General features: G+C 40.0%; 1 protein-coding gene across 1 annotated transcript in view; it reads left to right on the forward strand.

Moving 5' to 3' along the window:
• Positions 1–318: 318 nt before the first annotated feature.
• stk26 (serine/threonine protein kinase 26) overlaps positions 319–21220 on the forward strand; it is a 67161-nt gene continuing 46259 nt past the window's right edge. Inside the window, exon 1 of the mRNA XM_061709935.1 lies at positions 319–564. Coding sequence (XP_061565919.1) covers positions 544–564 — 21 coding nt within the window. The 5' untranslated portion in view covers positions 319–543. The remainder of the gene's footprint in view (positions 565–21220) is intronic.

A 21220-nucleotide genomic window follows, 5' to 3' on the forward strand; every position in this document is an offset into this window, starting at 1 on the left:
TCTACCTGAGTAATGAATGTGAATACTTTTGACACCTCTGCCTCTGGATATATCTAATGCAAAAATAATAATAATAAAAAAAAAAACAACCTCTAGGTGACGTCACGGATGGGGGTTGCCCAGCGGGGGACGCTGAAGATTACGAGCGGCCCCTGAACGCAACACCAACCTCGGTGCATTTCAGCTGCAGGAAACTTCAGTTCTCTCTCCGTTTTGGTGTTTTTAAGACAGAAAAGACAAACATTAGGGCCGTGAACGGACACTGGGTGGCGGTATAGATGTTCTCGCTGCCTCCCAGCTCCTCCCTCATCCGACTCGTTTGCTCAACAGTTTTTCGGTCTGTCAGTCTGGGTGTTTGTCCGTTTCTGCTCGCTCGGATATACATACACATTTATAACACCCCGCCTCTCCCAGGCTCAAACTGTTGTTGTTTTTATTTTATTTCTCTTTAAAGAAAGTTTAGTGCAGTCCCAGTGAGGGGAGAAAGCAGGAGTGAAGCAGAGGAAGAGGAGGAAGAAGAGGGAGCTTTACTTCGACGTAACCATGGAAGTTCCTGGTATGCAGGTAAGCTTGAGGTGGAGACGCTTCCCTGCACTTTTCTGCTATTTTCTGCACTTTTTTGCCGCTTTTCTGCTCTTTTCTACCCTGTTTTGCCAATTTTCTGCCCTTTTCTGCCACTTTCTACCATTTTCTGCTCTTTTTTGCCCTTTTTTGCCCCTTTTCTGCTATTTTTTGCTCTTTTTCTACACTTTTTTGCACTTTTTTGCCCCTTTTCTGCTCTTTTCTACCCTGTTTTTGCCATTTTTCTGCCCCTTTCTACCATTTTCTGCTCCTTTTTGCCCTTTTCTGCCCTTTTTTGCCCCTTTTCTGCTCTTTTTTGCCCTTTTCTGCACTTTTCTGCACTTTTTTTGCCGCTTTTCTGCTCTTTTCTACCCTGTTTTGCAATTTTTCTGCCCCTTTCTGCCCCTTTCTATAATTTTCTGCTCTTTTTTGCCCTTTTTCTGCCCCTTTCTATCATTTTCTGCACTTTTCTACCCCTTTCTGCTGTTTTTTTTCCCCTTTTCTGCACTTTTCTACCCTTTTTTGCCCCTTTTCTGCTCTTTTTTACCATCACCAGCAAACATTGTTGCTATAATAACCCACACTTCGTCTCAGGCTTGTTTACCAGTTCCTACCTGCGGATCTCAAACCTCCAACAGGGTTTCTGCTCTTTTTTGCCCTTTTTCTGCACTTTCCTATCTTTTTCTGCACTTTTTTGCCCCTTTTCTGCTCTTTTCTACCCTGTTTTGCAATTTTTCTGCCCTTTTCTGCCGCTTTCTGCTGTTTTTTGCCCCTTTTCTGCACTTTTCTACCCTTTTCTGCCCTTTTTCTGCACTTTTTTGCCCCTTTTCTACCCTTTTCTGCTCTTTTTTACCCTTACCAGCTAATATTGTTGCTATAATAACCCACACTTCGTCTCAGGCTTGTTTACCAGTCCCTACCTGCGGATCTCAAACCTCCAACTAGCCCCAAAGTTTCCACTCAACTAACCGACTTCAGGTGGTTTCTTTGCTCCTATGAGCTTGAGTTTGAGGTGAAAACTGGGTTAATATTGATAAAGTGTGATCAAACCCCTCGTAGAGTTAGTTTTTGTGCTTTTGCTTTACTTGTTTTGAGTTGTTTTTGTGTCCCCTTTAAGATGCTCTGGTGAACACATCTGTTGTGGTTTTGGTTGTGTAATTTCTGCTTTTTGCTGCCCAAAGTTACTCACATGTGACTTTACAGTATTTATATCTCTTCGTGTGTCCTATACTGATTTAACAAGGCTTTATAATGTGATTTGGCTGCTCTAAACCGAGAGTTTGGGGTATTTTTAATCTCCTTAAATGGCTATAAAGGTTTAAACTGTGACATTGATGCTTTTAAATTTGTTAATTGTGACTTAACAAGTCTCTATTTAGTGAATTACTCTTATAAATAAGATCATACCCAGATATTCCTACGTCTACTGTACTTGCACTGTGCATGTGGTTTCCTGCACTTGCATTAAAGGGACCAAATTATACCTTAAAACTTGATTGACGTTTCCATGGCGACCTAGCCTTTCTGGAGAGTCTATTTAAAGCTCGGGATCTGTATTTACTGAGTGATATGGGTTATAGATAAGCCACAAGGCGTGTCTGAATGAGGTCAGCGCCCTGTTTTGTGTCTGCTTGGCTCAGCAGGGTTATTTTTAATCTTTTTATTGGGCTTTTATTTTGTTATAATTTCACATAGATTAACAGTTAGTCATAAAATGTCCTGTAGGTGCAGTCACGGAGCCAGGTATCCAGACGTTAGTCATCGGTGATGTTTGGGCAGGTGTGCGATGGCGGTTCAGGGCCGTGTCGAGGCTCTGGCTCGGCCGGCTTTCAGGTGTGTCTACCTGTGAGACCTGCTCGCTGTGCCGGCTCTGCTAGTCCTGTCTCAGGTGGGCGGGACGGATGTGGTGACACACAGTCTGCTGGAGTCAACACACACCTGACACCCAGCAGCCACGCTGACGTAGACATCCGCCGTCGCCGCGGAGACGTCCACGCATGCGCCGCGACACTAACAGACAGGAAACAATACATTAGTGAAGGTTTTATGTGGATTATCACGGCAGTGGGAAAGTTTAAAGGGTAAAGTTTTCCATCTTTGCAGACTTTTCTGCAGAAACCGTCGTCAGTTTCTGTTTATTACAGTTTTTTTAGTTGTTTTAGTTAGGCCTGTGTTGAAAAAATCGATTTTCCGATCCTAAATTGATTCTCATATTAATTCCTAAAAATCGTTATCATAAAATTTTTGATTTTTGAACTTAAATCCCAGTAGTCGGACACAGTTTGTATTGACACTTCTGAAAAATGCCAGGTGCTTCATGGCAATACAGGACTGTCTCAGAAATTTAGAATATTGTGATTTTCTGTAATGCAATTACAAAAACGAAAATGTCATACATTCTGGATTCATTACAAATCAACTGAAATATTGCAAGCCTTTTATTATTTTAATATTGCTGATCATGGCGTACAGCTTAAGAAAACTCAAATATCCTATCTCAAAAAAAAAATTGAATATTCTGGGAATCTTAATCTTAAACTGTAAGCCATAATCAGCAATATTAAAATAATAAAAGGCTTGCAATATTTCAGTTGATTTGTAATGAATCCAGAATGTATGACACTTTTGTTTTTTTAATTGCATTACAGAAAATAAAGAACTTTATCACAATATTCAAATTTTCTGAGACAGTCCTGTATGTGTGTGTGTGGGGACAGAATAAATCAGACAAGCTAAAATGATTTGTTTACTGCATGAGCTGTTGCAATTTCTTTTTTTCCACTTTAAATATTGGATATTGAAATGCCTTTTTGAGTTATTTATTTCTTAGTTATTTCACAATAATTATTGTGACATTATTTCACTAATTATTTGACAGTCATATAATTCAGGCAACAGCTCAAAAAACACTTTTAATAACACTAACACAAATCAATATCGAATCAAATCCTGATAATCGATTCTGAATCTTAAGAATCGGAATCGAATCTTGACATTTGAATGGATCCCCAGCCCTAGTTTTAGTGCAGATCAGTTTAGTTCTTAAGTTAATCTGAGGGTCGGATGGGCTCAAACGCTCCGTTTGTGTTACCGTCTCTTTAAGACGCCCCAGTCACATGTCTGTCTGTGTTCTGATTGGTCAACTTATCGGTTAAAAACAAACCAACACAAAACAAACGTACAGAGCAAGGCAGCACCTGCTGGGTCGAAGGTGTTTGACGTCATCAGGCCGAGCCGTGAGCCTTTTTGGAGAAGTTTCCTCTAATTTTGGTGTGAAGTGTGAACCTTTTAAAAACACTTATTGAACAAAGAGTTTTATGAGACTTTGAAAGTTCAGGAACGTCCCAGACGTGTTGCACGATCGCTTTAACAGTTTAATAAAACGGGCATGACAAAGACCGTAAGAGAAGTTTCCCGAAGCTTGAACAACATGAGTTAGTGTTTTTTTTTTGGTTGCGACAGTTTTTAACTGTTGACTGGATTTAAGCTCTTTTTTTTTTAAAAGTATACTACACAATGGTGAGAAATATACTTTACGTATCGTGATGGTACGAGTTCCCCAGCCGACTCCATCATTTATAATGCACATACAGGACTGTCTCAGAAAATTAGAATATTGCGATAAAGTCCTTTATTTTCTGTAATGCAAAAATGTCATACATTATGGATTCATTACAAATCAACTGAAATATCGCAAGCCTTTTATTATTTTAATATTGCTGATCATGGCTTACAGCTTAAGAAAACTCAAATATCCTATCTCAAAAAATTACAATATTCTGGGAATCTTAATCTTAAACTGTAAGCCATAATCAGCAATATTAAAATAATAAAAGGCTTGCAATATTTCAGTTGATTTGTAATGAATCCAGAATGTATGACATTTTTATTTTTGTAATTGCATTACAGAAAATAAAGGACTTTATCACAATATTCTAATTTTCTGAGACAGTCCTGTATAGTAAATAAGCTCTTTGAAGGACCGAAACATCTGCTGCCTCGAGCCACGTATCGTTATATCGGCTCTTTTTAGAGATTCCACAAACTTTTAACGGCCTTCAAGGCTTCAACTGTGCTAATTTATATGCTTAAAAAAGTTATATTTATATATATTTGTTTAAATCTGAAGAAACTAGACTATAAGATTTACAGAAAACCGAAATGGATCTCTAGGAATTGAAGTATACGTTCACATCTGAGGTGAAACAAGTTTACTTCTGTCACGAATCAAAAGGTTGCAGGTTAAAGGTCTTTCAAGTACTCATCATTTACGCAGTGAAAATTGAGACTCAAGTCAGATTTGTCCGAGGACTTTGTAGCTGTGATGTAAACAGAATGAAACTTTATGAATCCCAAAGTGTAGATAATGGTGAGTATAAATAGCCGAGGGTGAATACATGAATACATTAGCAGACTTGTGAAAGGTTAGAAGTGTGTCAGAGAGATAGAGGGAGAGGCGTGGTTTCAGATCTCCACAGATCAATATCAGTGTATTGGAAGGATGTTTGTTGCCTGGCAACAGCTGTGTTGAATTGACTGTCACACAACAACATGGGTGGAAACTACCAGTTAATAAAAGATCGATATCCAGGGTGCAGGGACGCTCCTTCACACCCACGCGTCGAGGATTACACCGCTGTACCTCCTCTTTTACTCTTACTGCGCTGTTTTGTAGTTTATTTTTGTCTATATGATCTAAACTCTGCATATTATATTGTATTTTACCAATATCCCCACTACAGTCTCATCCAGCAGCCCAAGTTTATCCATTTGATTTGCTGGTGATGTCGCAGTTCCCTTAAGGACCTAGGGAAGGTTTGCTCCTTGTGGCTCCTGAAAGGGTGGTCCTCTTCAATTTCGGGGTCTTATTCCAGCTGTTGACCGGGTTTTCAGATGCTCCTGCATGTCAACTTTTATCCCATTATACCGAGTGATCATCCTGACTAGATCTTTTAAGGTGCCAGAATTTCAGCAGAAACTGACTACGTTTACATGCAGTCAGAATTCGGGTTATTGCTAATATTCCGGTTACTGAAACATTGGGAATATTCCGTTTACATGCGTGAGCAAACAGGGTTATCCCTGTATACATGGTAATTAATCATTTGGGATATCTGGATCAAACCAGCGACGCACGGAGAACATCATGACGCGATTCCCGTCATTTCTGCTTCTTCTTCCTGTATCCAAGTTCAAAACAAATGCTGCTTTGCGCAACTTTTCGCTCACCTTCTTTTAAATCTCTCTAAATCCCTGTACTTTCTACCGTCTACAAATGCCAAAATGTTCATATCCTTCATTACATTTATAAAATGATTAGTTTCCCCCTCACTCCAAAAGTGTGGCGTGGTCTTGCGTTTCTCCGTGTTTATAAGAACTTCCTGGACTCAAAAGACCAAGATTCCTTGCAAAAAGAACATGCGCAGAAAACAAATTCCTGTTCCGTTTGATCGGGATATTCCGTTAGGCGTTTACATGACCAAATATTCGGGTTTTAAAAGGAGTAACCCAGGGGTCATATTCGGGTTTTTAAAAACCGGAATATGAGCAAATTCTGGTTATTCAAAGGGGTTATTGGTGTTTACATGGCCGTGCAAAACCGGGTTATTACTAATATTCCGGTTTTAAAAGGGTTGTTGATGCAAGTAAACACAGTCACTGTCTAAGCAGTGCAGCATCCAAATATGTTGGGGTGGAAACTAAACCGGGAGACTTTTACATAGCATTTTATTGGCTGACTCCATCTAAAAGATGGTTGTACATCTATCATGTCTTCATTGAACTGAAACTGTAAGTTGAAGTGTTTCTAATATGGTTTGGCTGCGAGATGATTGAGGGATTTTCGCTTGTTATTCCTGCACTTCTTAAACCTCTCTGATGACGAGTGACTATGATAAAGTTGTTAACCCGTGGAGCAGCGGACTCTCTGAAACCCAAATAAAGTCCAAAGTGAGACCTCCAAGTGGAGAGGAGCTGTAGAGGATCTGAGGATGCAACAAGATGGAAGTCTGAACCATTTCCCCCCTTTATTCTTCACGGGGAACGAGGGAACAACGGCAGATTAAATGGATGAACAGTAGGATAAAGGAGAAGGGATTTCAGTGGCTGGTGTTATTGACATGACATGAAGGAGCATCTCTGCACTAGGCATGGGGCGATATACGATATTATCGTATATCGCGATAAAAAACGGCCGCGATAATGTTATCGTGGGGTACTGTAATTATCGCCTTTTTTTTTTTTTTTTTTTTTTTGGTCACACAAGGCTACCAGCCAGGTAGAAGCCAGTGTTATTTTTTTCATGTATTTTATTAATATTATTTATTATTATTATTTATTTAATATTTTTTTTCATGTATTTTATTAATATTATTTATTATTATTATTTATTTAATATTTTTTCAGAGAGTAGTACAATCCGTGTGCATTTGACTACTGTGGCACTTTATTTTCACTCAATCTTTGTGTTGGCCATGCAGCTTTTGTTTTGTATACTACGGAGCAGTGCCTTTATTTTATTATTTTTCCAGAGAGCCGTACTAAGTAGCAGGCAGCCAGCCACTGTTAAAGTTTCAGAGAGTAATACAATCAGTGTGCATTTGGCTCTACTTTGTCACTTTATTTCTATTTGTCACTTATTTCTTTCGACTCTCAGGGAAGTATTTTCTTACAAAAAAGAAAGTTCAAATAAGTACCGGTACTATAGTTTACACTTTGTAATGCATAACATTTACAGTACACTATTTGTTCTCTACCTTAAGTGTCCATGTGTTGAGAATGATTTGAGAATAAATGTTCTGAAGGAACCAGTGGATCCACGGTTACTGTTTTTCATTGCATTTTAAGAATTTTATAAGCGACACGCTAATATCGTGATAATATCGTAATCGTGATATTTTTTTCCACTAATATCGTGATATGAAATTTTCATATCGTCCCATGCCTACCGTACTCTGCACCTCAGATACTAAACTGTTGCTCGTTTCCATCCATGTCATTTCCTGAGGCAGTTTATCTACGCTGTATTACCCATGAACATCATCAGTTCAGTGGTTGCTAGGCTACAGAGGCAAGACTTTAATGCATTGAAGGCAATCTGTGGACGTTTCAATTGCACACCCCCCTCTCCGTCTCCCCCACCCTGCTACATATTCTATTTTTATTATATCTTTTAATTACCAGGTTATTATCTTAATATTTTAGACTGACAAGTCGGAATTTCCCCTTTGGAGATCAATAAAATATTAATTTGTTCATTCAAGTTCAGTCTCTTATGTTTTCCATTGGAAAACTGAGTTGTACAGAAACCCCTGGAGGTTTGCACCACACACACGAACACACGTGCACAAACTTGTAGTAGATTGATGTTTGCAAAGCAGACAGTCTCTTAGGTGCTTAATAAAATTACTTTTCAGTTCACTGTTTTAATAAAAACATTTAACCAAGGACGTTGTTCAGTGCGCTGAAGAAATATACAAATAAAGTTTATCTTTAGGGAAGCGTCTAAAGGCCGGGACTAGGGCTGTGCGATTAATCGATTTTAAATCTAAATCGGATTTATTAATCACAATCGATGTTAAAAAAAGGAAAATCGGAAAATCGATTTTCCTTTTTTGCAGCTGGCTGCATTACAGACAGAGCTCGTCTAGTCATCTTTGTTTGGTCAAGAAAATGGTAAATGTTGTCATTTTACTAAACTCAAGGAGGATTTACAGTATCTTTCAATTGCACTTCATTCCCAATAGGGACATTTGTTTGCTATTTTTCTTTAAAAATAAAGATAAAATATTTGAAACAATTTATTCCATTGTCTTTTGTAGTTTAACCAAAAAAATCAAAATCGAAAATCGGGGTTTCAGAGAAAAAAATCGGGATTTTATTTTTTTCCAAAATCGCCCAGCCCTAGCCGGGACACACCGACACGATAATCCGCCGTTGGGCGAAGGCGGTGCCTCGAGTCGGGTTGGTGTGTCCCGTCCAGTCGTCATTTCGGAGGATTCAACATGTAGAGTCGGCTGAAATGACCAGTCTGAATGGTGGAGAGGTCGCCCTCGACTAGCGAATCAGAGGTAACCAGAAATGACGAATGTAAACATACTATGGGCCAAACCCAATACACCCCCTACTTTCTACCACTACCCCTAAAAAAGAAGCCACAGATTTTAGGGCCCTTGAAATCTTCCCAAGGCCCAGTCCCAATACTCCCACTACTCCTACTTTTCAGAACCACCCCTAAATCTTGCTTGCTACGTCACTGCGTGGTTTACGTTCGGGTACGTAAGCGACTGCGTAGTTACGTTTGCACATACGTCACACCATATCAGGAAGCCCAGAGATAAAAGCTGTTTTAATTTCAGCTGTAGCGCTGTTAATATGCCACTTTATTAAGTTTTAATATTTTTTCAGGCGTAAAAGTAACCGTTAAGATCCCCAACCTGGGCTCAGTTTATCCAAATAACGCCTGTTAAGAAATTTGATCCGATATTTTCGGGATGATAAGAGCCGCCGGTCCGGGGAACAGCAGCAGCAGCCGGAGTACAGACGTGATCGCCGGGTCAACCTGCACCGTCGTCCCGGGGGAGAAACCTGCAGCTCTGTGGATAATTACCGCTGGCTGGAATAAATCATTTAGGAAAATAAATGTTGGTTTAATAGATGAAATCTAACAGTTGTAGCTACGCCTGTTAAGAAATTTGCTCCGAAAATTTCGGGGTGAGAACTGCCTGCCGGCTCGGGGGCTGATTTATGGTTCCGCGTTACACCAACGCAGAGCCTACGGCGTACGGCGTGCGTCCCCGCGTAACCTACGCCGTAGGCCCTGTGTTGGTGTAACGCGGAACCATAAATCAGCCTTTATTCTGGCGAGGTTTGAAAAAGACTTCGCAACAACGTGCAAACGAGTGATTATGTACATTCACTGAGTGAATATTATGAAAGTAAAATATATATTTCTCACTAGAAATGTAATCAAAACGCATTTTTATGCAGAAACTAACTCAAAAAATTGATTTTATTCACTAAAAAATAAGAAATGTCCGCCATGGTTTTTTTTTTTATTCAGTCCGCAAATGACGACGAAAAGCATTCTGGGAAATTTTTCTGGCCCTAGATCAGCTAGTGAGCATCTGAAAACCCTCGCTCTGTAGGGCTAGATTGATGCCCCCTAGCCCTCGTTTTCTCCACTGATAGGTGGAAAGAGGAATTGGGACACCACTACCCTCACGGGAACGCGCAAAATTTAGGGGTAGGGCTGAAAAGTAGGTGTAGTGGGAGTATTGCGACTGGGCCTATATAACCAGCGATGGTACAAACGCTAAACTACACTTTCATCACGTCTTGTGTTTTTTTTCATTTTCATTATTAGAATCTTATTTTCGATCCTTGACTTCTATCAGATGTGAAAACAGCTCAGTTCAATACTCCTGACTGGACCAGTTATTGTTCTTCCTTCCTTTTCTTTTTCTGTGACATCACAGATTAGCGCCGCCTGCAGTTATGGGGACGTATTACGGCTCGTTTATGCTCCAGTCGGCGACCGGTCGGTGTGTTCAGGAGTATTTTTTTAGGTCGACTCGGTGAGACGAGAGCCGACTTTCAGCCCGACTGCTTTTCTTTCTCGGTCTTTGTACGTTTTGACCGTATAGAAACGTAATTCTCGTCAGTTGTGTGAAATAAGACCTGGAAACAGGCATTGTGGCATAGAATTGTCAAATTGGTTTAATTCACTGTACGAATTGTTACAGATTACTTTTGTAATACTGTATTTGACCCGGTCTTTGTACGTTTTGACTGTATAGAAACGTAATTCTTGCCATTGTAAGAATGAGATGAACCTGCTGTACTCTACTGCCCTTACTTTTTAACAACTTGTGCTTTTTATTATTTTACCTCTTTTCTTATCATTTATATTTGTTATTTACTGTTTAATTGTGTCTTGCTGCTTTTATTGTCGATGTAAAGCACTTTGAATTACCTTGTGTTGAATTGTGCTATACAAATAAACTTGCCTTGCCTTTCTGCTGCTGGTCGGCCGTCGGGTCGGTGTGTCCCGGCCTTTAATGGTGATTCAGATCCATGACGACTGCCGGCGGTGGTTCCCTGAGTCCTGGTGGACGTCTCAGGGAAGTTCGGGTTGGGCGTTCTGCACTGACGTCATTTAAGCTGATTATATAACTTGAGAACAGATTTTATTGATGCTTATTGAACGGGAGGTGTTGGTGGTTCTACGGTGCATTTATGAGTCTGGTGATGTTTTCATCAGCTTTTCTCTGCTTTGGTTCTGGGAATCTGCCAACATCTCGTATAGAGGGTCTGCAGTGACGTCACTTCCACACTGGACCAGCCCCCTTACTCACACTGAGTGGCAAAAACAGCTGCAACTAGTGGAGAAGACGGAATAACAGCCGATTATCAGCTTAAATTAAAGGCAGTTGGACTTGACAGTGACCCGTACAGTTACCAGAAGAACCAGTGGTCCATGGACATTAATATTTGGCCACTAATCCAGTTTCCTGATATTTATATGTACTTAATTCCTACACCGGGGAAATACACGAAGCAAAGCTTGAAGGCTTACAAAAGTCTTGACGCTTGGTCCGACTTCAAGGCAGGATTTGTTGTAGAAATTAAAGTGATGAGGACACCGAACTTTATGATTTGACCGTTTAACGTTAGCTACCCAAAAATGTGTTGAAGTTGTTTATTTCTAGTAGGATAAGCCCCTTGAGTTGTAACAACTCGTTTACGAGGGGGTCCTACACAAAAAACATCAAGACATAACACAACTCAGCACAATACAGTGAAAGGAGACAAGACAATACAATACAGACAGGGAAACAAAACAAAAACAAACAATCAAAAAAAAAAAAAAAAAAAAAAAAAAAACACAAGACAGACATATACAAAAATCGCTTGACAAGATTGCAACCAGAGTTTGGACAAATATTAGATAAGAAAAAATATAAAAAAATATGAAAAAAAATATGAAAAAAAAAATATGGTGACTGAGTTAATGAAAGCAGGAGCAGGGTGTTTCAAGGTAGGTGGATAGGACTTGATTAAAACAGATGAATGATCCAACATTACCTGATACAAAATGGGAACCGTAAATCCACATTTCGGTGCCTGGAATCCAGTTGTTTCTGTGAATTGCAGCGATCCATTTGTCTCTCTTAAGCTTCTTTTTCGGCAGTCTGTAAAACGATAACTCCGATTTCTTGCTAAATCTATGAGTACAGTCGATCGCACCACAACTCTTTCCCATTTAGATGTTTTCCAGTTGCTCAAACTGAAAGTTTACGCTGACACTCAGTCTTTCTGTCACTCAGTCTTTCAGCCACTCAGTCTTTCTGACACTCAGTCTTTCTGACACTCAGTCTTTCTGACACTCAGTCTTTCTGACACTCAGTCTTTCTGACACTCAGTCTTTCTGACACTCAGTCTTTCTGACACTCAGTGGGCGTAACCCGCTGTGAAGTCGCATCTGTGACATCATGCGCATTCCCTCTATAGTTCACAGAGGTTAGAGTGATCTATGGATTTGGCTTCTTTAGTTCCTCGCTGCAGAGAAACCGGTCCTCTCCGACGCCTCGTCCTCTCGGTGCCGACTCCTTCCTTCCAACTCTGACCTGTCTCGATCGGGAGAAAACACGGCTTCCTGTGGACCTCCAGCCGGAGTCCAGCTCTTCGGTTTCATGGGAACGTTCCCGCGCTCCGGCGCTGAACCCTCCGGTCCTGATCCGGTCCGACTCAGCAGCTCCGACGTGAACCGGCCGCGGCCCGTTGGCACCGTGGCAGACGGGCCCGGGATCTCCGGATCAAACGGCAGGGCGGGTTCCCGTCTCTCTCTCCGGTTCCCTTTAATTTGGGCAGCTCTCACCCTCACGTCTGTTATCAGTCCAGCAGAGTGAAACCTGAAGAGAGACCGGTTTCTGAGTCCCGCGGTGAGCAGATATCAGCGGCTGCAGCCGGGCCGCCTGGGAGTTCTGATTACAGGGCTGAGTCGGTGTTTCTGGGTCTGAACTGGCCCGGGATGGGGCCTTTTCACACCCTCCATTTCTTTTCTTTAAACATTTTTTTTATTAACATTATTTCTTCATTTACAACATGTAATACAAATTTGTGCAAAGAATACCTGCTTTATAATTTAAGAAAAAGCAAAAACAAAAGAAAACAAATATAATCAACAAAATAGGAAAAAAAAAAAAATAAAAAAAATTGCATGTACATATGAGAACACATGCCTGCATATGCTTCCAAGAAAATAAGAAAGGCAAAAGACAAATAATAAAATAATTCTGGACATGATAAGGAAACGCATCTAATATACATGCAGACAGGATAACAATGACTTCAGTCAAATAATGTAGAAGGCACTTATTAAAAATAACAGGTAACAAACATGTCAGATGCAAGGAGGATTATTCACACACACAAAAACTAGGCCTGTGTTGAAAAAATCGATTTCCCAATTCTAAATCGATTCTCATATTAATTCCCAAAAATCGATTCATATGTCTAAAGATCGATTTTTTTTTTCTTTTATTTATTTATGTATTTTTTTTTTCATCATTACATTACAACTTTTGGTTATTTTTTGGTTTATCCCCAAAAAAGGAATGTTTTGTTGGACACGAGAATAACTGGTGCCATTTTTTTGCCTTTAAATATGTTTAAAGGTATGAAAACATTAAAGTGTTAGGTTATAATTGCATAAATTGTCTATATTTCATTACTTTATATACTGTCTTGGGGTTACATTTGCAAAAAATGCTAAAAACCAAATGCTCAAAAATTAAAAACCAAAATAGACCGAAAATGGAACAAATAAAAACGGAATGTGGGAAAAAATAAAACCGATTTCATCCGTCTCTGTTTCCTCCCTGGATCTGTTTGATAATTCTGACCCACGATGTTTCTGAAAGCAGTTCTATCAGCATTCTGGGAGCTGATTGGTCCTTACAGCATCATTAACTGCCAATACTTTCTGTTGAATCTCAATATAATACTAGTAGTAATATTTTGCATAACTACAGTCATATAATTCATGCAACCGCTCAAAAAACAGTTTTAATAACACTAACCCAAATCAATATCGGAATCTAATCTAATCAAATCTTGATAATTGATTCTGAATCTTAAGAATCGGAATCGAATCGATTCTTGACATTTGAATCGATCCCCAGCCCTAACAAAAACAACACTTCCCATCCCACCCCCCACCCACCTCCCCTGTATGGCTCTCTATTACCTTTCATTCATATACCTACACAGTCTATATACACCTACACATCCACACACAAATATATCATACATCTTAAATCTACATAGTGCAATACTAATGAAGATCCAGTAATATTATCCGTGTAGTACAGAGTCTAAAGATGGATTTGGTCCAGGAAGAATCATCTCACGTGGTCATGTCCAGAGGAGGCAGAAGATCCATAAAGGGCCCCCAAATTTTCTGGAAGGTTCCAGGTTTCTTTCTTACATTGTAGGGCTGGGGATCGATTCAAATGTCAAGATTCGATTCCGATTCTTAAGATTCAGAATCGATTATCAAGATTTGATTCGATTAGATTCTGATATTGATTTGGGTTAGTGTTATTAAAACTGTTTTTTCAGCTGTTGCATGAATTATATGACTGTAGTTCTGCAACATATTAATACTAGTATTATATTGAGATTCAACAGCAAGTATTGCAGCTAATGATGCTGTAAGGACCAATCAGCTCCCAGAATGCTGATAGAACTGCTTTCAGAAACATTGTGGGTCAGAATTACCAAACAGATCCAGGGAGAAACAGAGACGGATGAAATCGCTTTTATTTTTTCCCACATTCCGTTTTTATTTGTTCCATTTTTGGTCTATTTTGGTTTTTAATTTTTGAGCATTTGGTTTGTAGCATTTTTTGCAAATGTAACCCCAAGTAATGAAATATAGACAATTTATGCAATTATAACCTAACACTTTAATGTTTTCATACCTTTAAACATATTTAAAGGCAAAAACATGGCACCAGTTATTCTCGTGTCCAACAAAACATTCCTTTTTTGGTGATAAAAATAACAAAAAAATAACCAAAAGTTGTAATGTAAATGGAAAAAAAAACAAAACATAAATACATAAAAGAAAAAAAAAAAGAAAAAATAACCCCACCCCCCCCCCCCCCAAAAAAAATTAAAAAAAATCGATCATTTAGACATATGAATCGATTTTTAGGAATTAATATGAGAATCGATTTAGAATTGGGAAATCGACTTTTTTCAACACAGGCCTATTACATTTTACAATATCTTTTCAGGTGTACAGTAAGACACTAGCTCATTAATCCAGTGCCTCAGCGATGGACAAGCTTCAGATCACACCCTCCATTTCTGGTTTATATTCACATTTTCCTTCGCTGGAACCTGCAAGCTCACAAGCGCTCCTGCGCCGGACGGACGTAATATATATTTTTATATTTGACATATTTCAGTTCTTCCAGAGTGGAAAAAAACCCCTCTTATTGTGGAAAGCCTCTCGTGGAGGATGACTCGACACTTCTGCGTCACGTTTAGGGCCGAAGAGAGACAGGAAGTGTCGAGGGTGATGAGATTTTCACATGATGCAGTTCCACAAAGGTCACTTCTGAGAATGCCGTGTTTGTACTTCCTCCTCCAGCAGCTGTGACCTCTGACCTTTTAACGCACACGCAGACTCTCGCCGAGGTTCGTCGGGGTGTTTGGACAACGGCTCTCTCGGGGAGTTTCCCCGGAGGATTAGATGATTGTTGGTCGGAGTTCACTGAGCTCCAGACCCGACTCCACCCCCCCCGAAACGCTACAGGTTTACGGGGGGTGGAGTTTACATTTGGTCTCTGAAAATGTGAAATCAAAATAACAGATACTCAGAGAAACATCATCCATGACAGTCCCTGAATCTGAAGCAGCTGAAGCGTGCAAAATGTTATAAACCAGAAATAAAGATAAAATATCTGCTAGATAATTTCCTGTAAATGCATCAATCATCTGATCAATCAAAGCTGGAGCTCTGTTCAGGCTGTAAAAAAGAGAAAAATTGAAAGATTTAAATTGGTGTGGCAGCTTCTCTGATACCCCTTTTCCACCAAACCGGTTCCAGGTTCTGGTTCTGGGCCAGTGCTGAGTTTGGAACCGGGCTTTCTGTTCCCACAGACAAAGAACCGGTTCCAAGGTGGAACCAACTCTTTGCTGGTCTAGAGGAAAGAACCGCTTATGTAAGCGGAGGGGCGGAGTTAAAGCTGCAAGCAGCGATGAACGGGCCCTCGCACGTGCAATTTTCACCAATAAAGGTCAAGGACTCAATACCGACTCCGATGACACCACCCACGAGTCTTTATGTCAAACCCTTCAAAAGTTATGGCAGAAAGTAGGAACTATCAAATATGGACCAATCAGATGAAGGGGGGGCGCGCTTTTTCGCGTCTATCGTCGCCACGGAAACGATTTGAGAAAAGTAATGCGCGTTGTTGCAGGATGGAGACGCACATTTTGATGTATAACACACCTGGGTGCACGTTACGGTTCGGGCGAAGAAGCAGCCGAAGAAATGGCATAAATTGCGGCAAAATTACACGATTAATTCAAAATGGCCGACTTCCTGTTGGGTTTCGGCCATGGCGCCAGACTTTTGTTTAAGTTGCAACATGATACAGGTGTGTACCGATTTTCGTGCATGTACGTCAAACCGTATCGTGGGGCTTGAGGCACAAAGTTTTCTAGGGGGCGCTGTTGAGCCATTTTGCCACGCCCATTAATGCAAACCATTAAATATCACATTTTTCGCCAGGCCTGACTTGCGTGCAAAATTTGGTGACTTTTGGGGCATGTTTAGGGGGAAAAAAAGGCCCTCCTTTCGTCGGAAGAAAAACGAGGATAAAAACAAAAACGAGAACGAGAAAAACAACAATTCCTACAGATACAATAGGGCCTTCGCACTGTAAGTGCTCGGGCCCTAATTAATCTGGATGCAGCAAAGCATCATGGGTCTGAGGAGGAGACAACCTGTCTTTTAGAGATGTGTCCATGGAGGAGCTACGAGGACCAAGTCCTGTTAGAGCAGATACCTTGTTGTTGTTTCAACTTTCACGCAAACGCAAACGTAGCAACGTAACTGACATGGCTCCCCTTAGCATCCGAGCTGTGGAAACACAAACCGGTTCTCAGCTGGTTTGCAAGTTGAAGGAGTTGTGAACCAGAACCAGCTCTGGAACTGGTTTGGTGGAAAAGGGGTATCAGACCTTGCATGTGTCTTTCCCTTTTGGCGTTGTCTTAACACACACGATTAGATGATTAGCTGCAGAGACCGTCAGGGGTTACGTGGTGGTACTGCCTTCAGACCGTTTGTTTATCTGGTTCCCGTCTTCTCGTTCTCACAGCTGTGGTTAATTATTAAGTTATTAATTACTTCCTGGTGTACTTCCTTGAAGGTAGCAGCAGGTAAAGCTGCAGAACCTTCATCAGGGTGAGGAACTTAATCAAAAAGCTCTGAAATCTGGGGTTTGTTTCTGTTGATGTTCGCCGTCTCGGCCGCCGTAGCCGATGAGCTGAAATTAAAATTCCCAGACAACCTGTAGCGAAGGACCGGGAGTTCTTCAGAATCCTGGGTCCGCTCAGTCCTACATCGAACCTTCAGCTTCCTCGTCTCAGTTAACACCGAGACAGACAGGCAGGTTTCTGTCTAGTTCCTCTCAGTATTTGGTTGCAGCCAAATAAGTTGGTTATTACAGATTCATCGTTGGACCGTATTTATAGTATTTATCTGTTATTTTTAGAATGAAATCAACCTGCTTTGCGTCTGTTTTTCCTATGAAGTCACCGACTAGTCACCAGGAGACTGAGATTGGTGAATTCAAAGCTCGACTGGCTGATCTGGGACTCTGAGTTTATTTATTTACTTACTTAGTCAGTAAAATGCTCAGCAAATGATCCTCTACCACCGTTCATAGCTCCCAGTAGTTTAAAAAGTTAAGACATCGCAAAAGATGCTGCTATCATCCAAGTTTTGTTTATATATCATTAAGAAATCACATACCCTACCTTTAAGTGAGTTTCAGTCAGTTTTCCAACCCGGGGATGAAATCCTTCGAGTTTCTCTGCAGGTTCACCTGGTGGACGTAGTTTCTCTTTCTTTTTTTTTTTTCAAAGCATCTTTATTTCACGTTTAAGGTGACTTAGGAGAATGATGCACAAAGGGACCAGCTGTAATCTCTATAGATTTATAAGAAATACATCCGTCTAGTTTCCAGTTACAGATATAAGAGGCGTGAAACCTGCTACGCTTTTAGGGAGAATTGGAAAAAGTGGTTCAATATAACATTTTAAACACAATTTTCCACCCAAAAATGTTGTATACTGTTAACTTATGTTATTTTAAAACATGAATCAGCCAAGTGGGGAATCTGTAGGTTGGACCTTTTTATGAAAATAAAGTCTTACGTTGGGATTTGTAGAGCAACTGCATCATTTGCGACAAATGACGGAGATAAATTAAAAGTTGTTGATCTTGCGAGATAGAAATAATAATAAAAAAGCCCTTAACTGACAGTATGATGACGGGTAACACCTTTTACTCAGTGCAGCAATTGAATTTAAACCAACGTTGCTATTTTCGGCGGCTTTACTTGCAGCATTTGTAGATATTTGTACAGAAGTCTGCTTCTTTAAACCCTTTCAGGAGAAGAAAATGAAGGATTTCCTTCTTGTAAATGAGTCTCTTATGAAAGCTCGGGAGGCCGACGGCTCGGAGATAAAACATTAACTGGGAACAGACTCTAATTCAGGAGCCGACGCGCCGAACACTGCGTTCTTCTGCGCGGTGAAGCCGGCGGGTGGAGAGACGCCCTGCGGAGACGCCGGTGGTCGTTGCATCACAGATATCTGAACAGCTGGTTCCAGCGCTGCTTCACGCCGGTCGCTCGGTTAGGAATAGAGATGGGAATCGAGAACCGGTTCTTGTTCAGAACCGGTCCCCAGTGTTTCAATTCCTTGGAATCGTTTGCACATTTTGCAAACGATTCCCTTTTCGAGTGTGTAAGCCCAAGCAATACAAACGCTCAAAAGTCTGGTTATATTTCAGTAAAAAAAAGAGGACAACAGGGAAACTTGCAATACCTGCCAAGTTACATTTAAAAGAATAATAAAAGCCATTTTGATGAAGAAATATCATAATTGTTAAGTTAGGTGGGTTTTCTTTTTTTCTCTCTTTTTAGCATCATCATATTTTTTTTTCTTTGAATCAAAAAAAGAATACGACTACCTGTGTTTGATGACAGCTATTTTGTGTTATTTTATAACTTTTTTTTTTTTTCTTCAATTACATTTATTGGAAAGTGTTTTTTTTTTAATGCGTAATTTTTAATTTTTTTTTGTTTTTTTATCATAACATTAATTGTAATTTGATTTCTTAGGAAAAAGGGACCAATAAAATAAACTTAGTCTTCTTTCTGTTCCATTCAAGGAAAGAGATTTGTTGTAATTATATTGAACTGTTTTGTTTTTCTTTTAATGAATGAAATAAAGAATTAAGAAGAAAAATACCTGCCAATTGGTTATATCGTCAAAGGGAAAAAAATTATATCAACATGCTAAAACATTTGTGCAACCAATATCAATAAATGTCACGTTTTCAATCCGCTCTGGGCCAACGTCGGTAATTCTCAACCCAGCAGCAGCTTTAGCATGTCCTTGGCTAATAATACTGCAGGTAACTAGTTAACAAACGAACACTGCCTATTATATTAGTGCCATTTGCCTCCATTTTTGTCCTTTTTTTCCCCCAAATGAAAAATCGATAAGGGAATCGATAAAGAACTGAATCATTAAGCAGAATCGAAAATGGAATTGGAATCCTAAAAATCTTATCAATTCCCATCCCTAATTATGAAACAGACTTACCGGATTTACTATTTTCCTTCAATAATTGGGCCATAATTTATTCATGCAACAGTGATAGAATTATTTTGAAGTGCTCAAACGTTCCCTCGTCCTCGGAGCTGCAGCTGTTCTGCAGATGCGTTGACGGAGGTCGAAGGTCGGTTTCCTATCTCTTGATTTACAACTCGTCGTCTCGTTTTCCCGGTCACTGATGTAGCGTCGCGTTTCCATGACAACCCTGCTTGACAGCACGGCGCCACAACAACTGTTGCGTTTTTGAGTTTGTGAAACTCTACCCGGCCTGTAAACGAGGCGTGACGGCGGCCGCAAGAGTTTATGGTGTGTGGAGAACGCCGCGCCGTCGGACCGGGTCGTGGTACACAGGCGTGTGTTGGACAGATCCATTCTCTGATTCTAAATCGATTCTCATATTTATTCCTAAAAATCGATTTGCATGTCTAAAGATCGTTTTTCACCCGGTGAACTTTAATCCCAGAGGTCACGTCATTTAATTCCTGCATGGACGTGGTGTGAAACTATCAAACAGTGAAAATGGTGTCAAGTTTAATACTAGTATTAATATGTTGTATATCAGGGGTCGGCAACCCACGGCTCTAGAGCCGCATGCGGCTCTTAAGCGCCGCCCTAGTGGCTCCCTGGAGCTTTTTCAAAAACGTTTGACCTTTTTCTTTCTTCTTTTTTTCCTTTTTTTTCTTTTTCTTCTTTTTTTCTTCCTTTTTCCTTTTTAATCTCGACATTTTGATTTTTTTTTTTCTCTAAATTTTGACTTTTTTGTCGATTGTACTACAACATTAATCTCGACATTTCGACTTTTTTCTTGACATTTTGACTTTTTTCTCGACATTTTGACTTTTTTCTCGACATTTCCACTTTTTTCTCGACATTTCCACTTTTTTATCAAGATTGTACTTCAACATTAATCTCGACATTTCGACTTTTTTCTCGACCTTTCGACTTTTTTCTCGACATTTCCACTTTTTTCTCGAAGTGCATAATGAAAAAAAAAATCTCCCCCCAGTTATAACTAATATAGATACATGCAGCATGTGTTGTCTTCATTCTAAGGCTTATACAAGACTTTTCATTTTTTGCGGCTCCAGACAGATTTGTGTTTTGTGTTTTTGGTCCAATGTGGATCTTTCAACATTTTGGGTTGCCGACCCCTGTTGTATACTAACTAGTCATGTAATTCAGGCAACAGCTCAAAAACATTTTTAATAACACTAATCCAGATCGTATTGAATCGAATCGTGATATTCGACCAAGAAGCCAAGAATCTTAAGATTCTTGGCTATTGAATCGACCCCCAGCCCATCTTGATCCAGCACCATGACTCTCTGATTGGAACTGTGACGTTTTATGTTTTTTTATGGGCGAATCTCTCAATCTTAGTCCCTCTTCATCGGCTTTCTGTCAAACCCACGATGGAAATGAAGGTATTCTGTTTTTACAAGCGAAAAACGTCCACATAGGCCACATATCAGACCTGGGCATCGAGTGTTTTTCTGACCAGAAAGAAACAACGTCTTGTGTGTGTTTTTACATTTATATATCCACAGATTCATTTTCTCTCCTCTTTCCTACTTTGTCGGCTGATATATTTCCTGATATCGGCGTGTGTGTGTATATATGTATGTATGGATGTGTATTAGGGCTGGGCGATATGGACCAGAAGTCATATCTCGATATTTTCTAGCTAAATGGCGATACTCGATATATATCTCGATATTTTGTCTGTGCCTTA

The sequence above is a fragment of the Cololabis saira genome, chromosome 20 (genome assembly GCF_033807715.1).
Source record: "Cololabis saira isolate AMF1-May2022 chromosome 20, fColSai1.1, whole genome shotgun sequence".
In the NCBI taxonomy this organism is placed as follows: domain Eukaryota; kingdom Metazoa; phylum Chordata; class Actinopteri; order Beloniformes; family Belonidae; genus Cololabis; species Cololabis saira.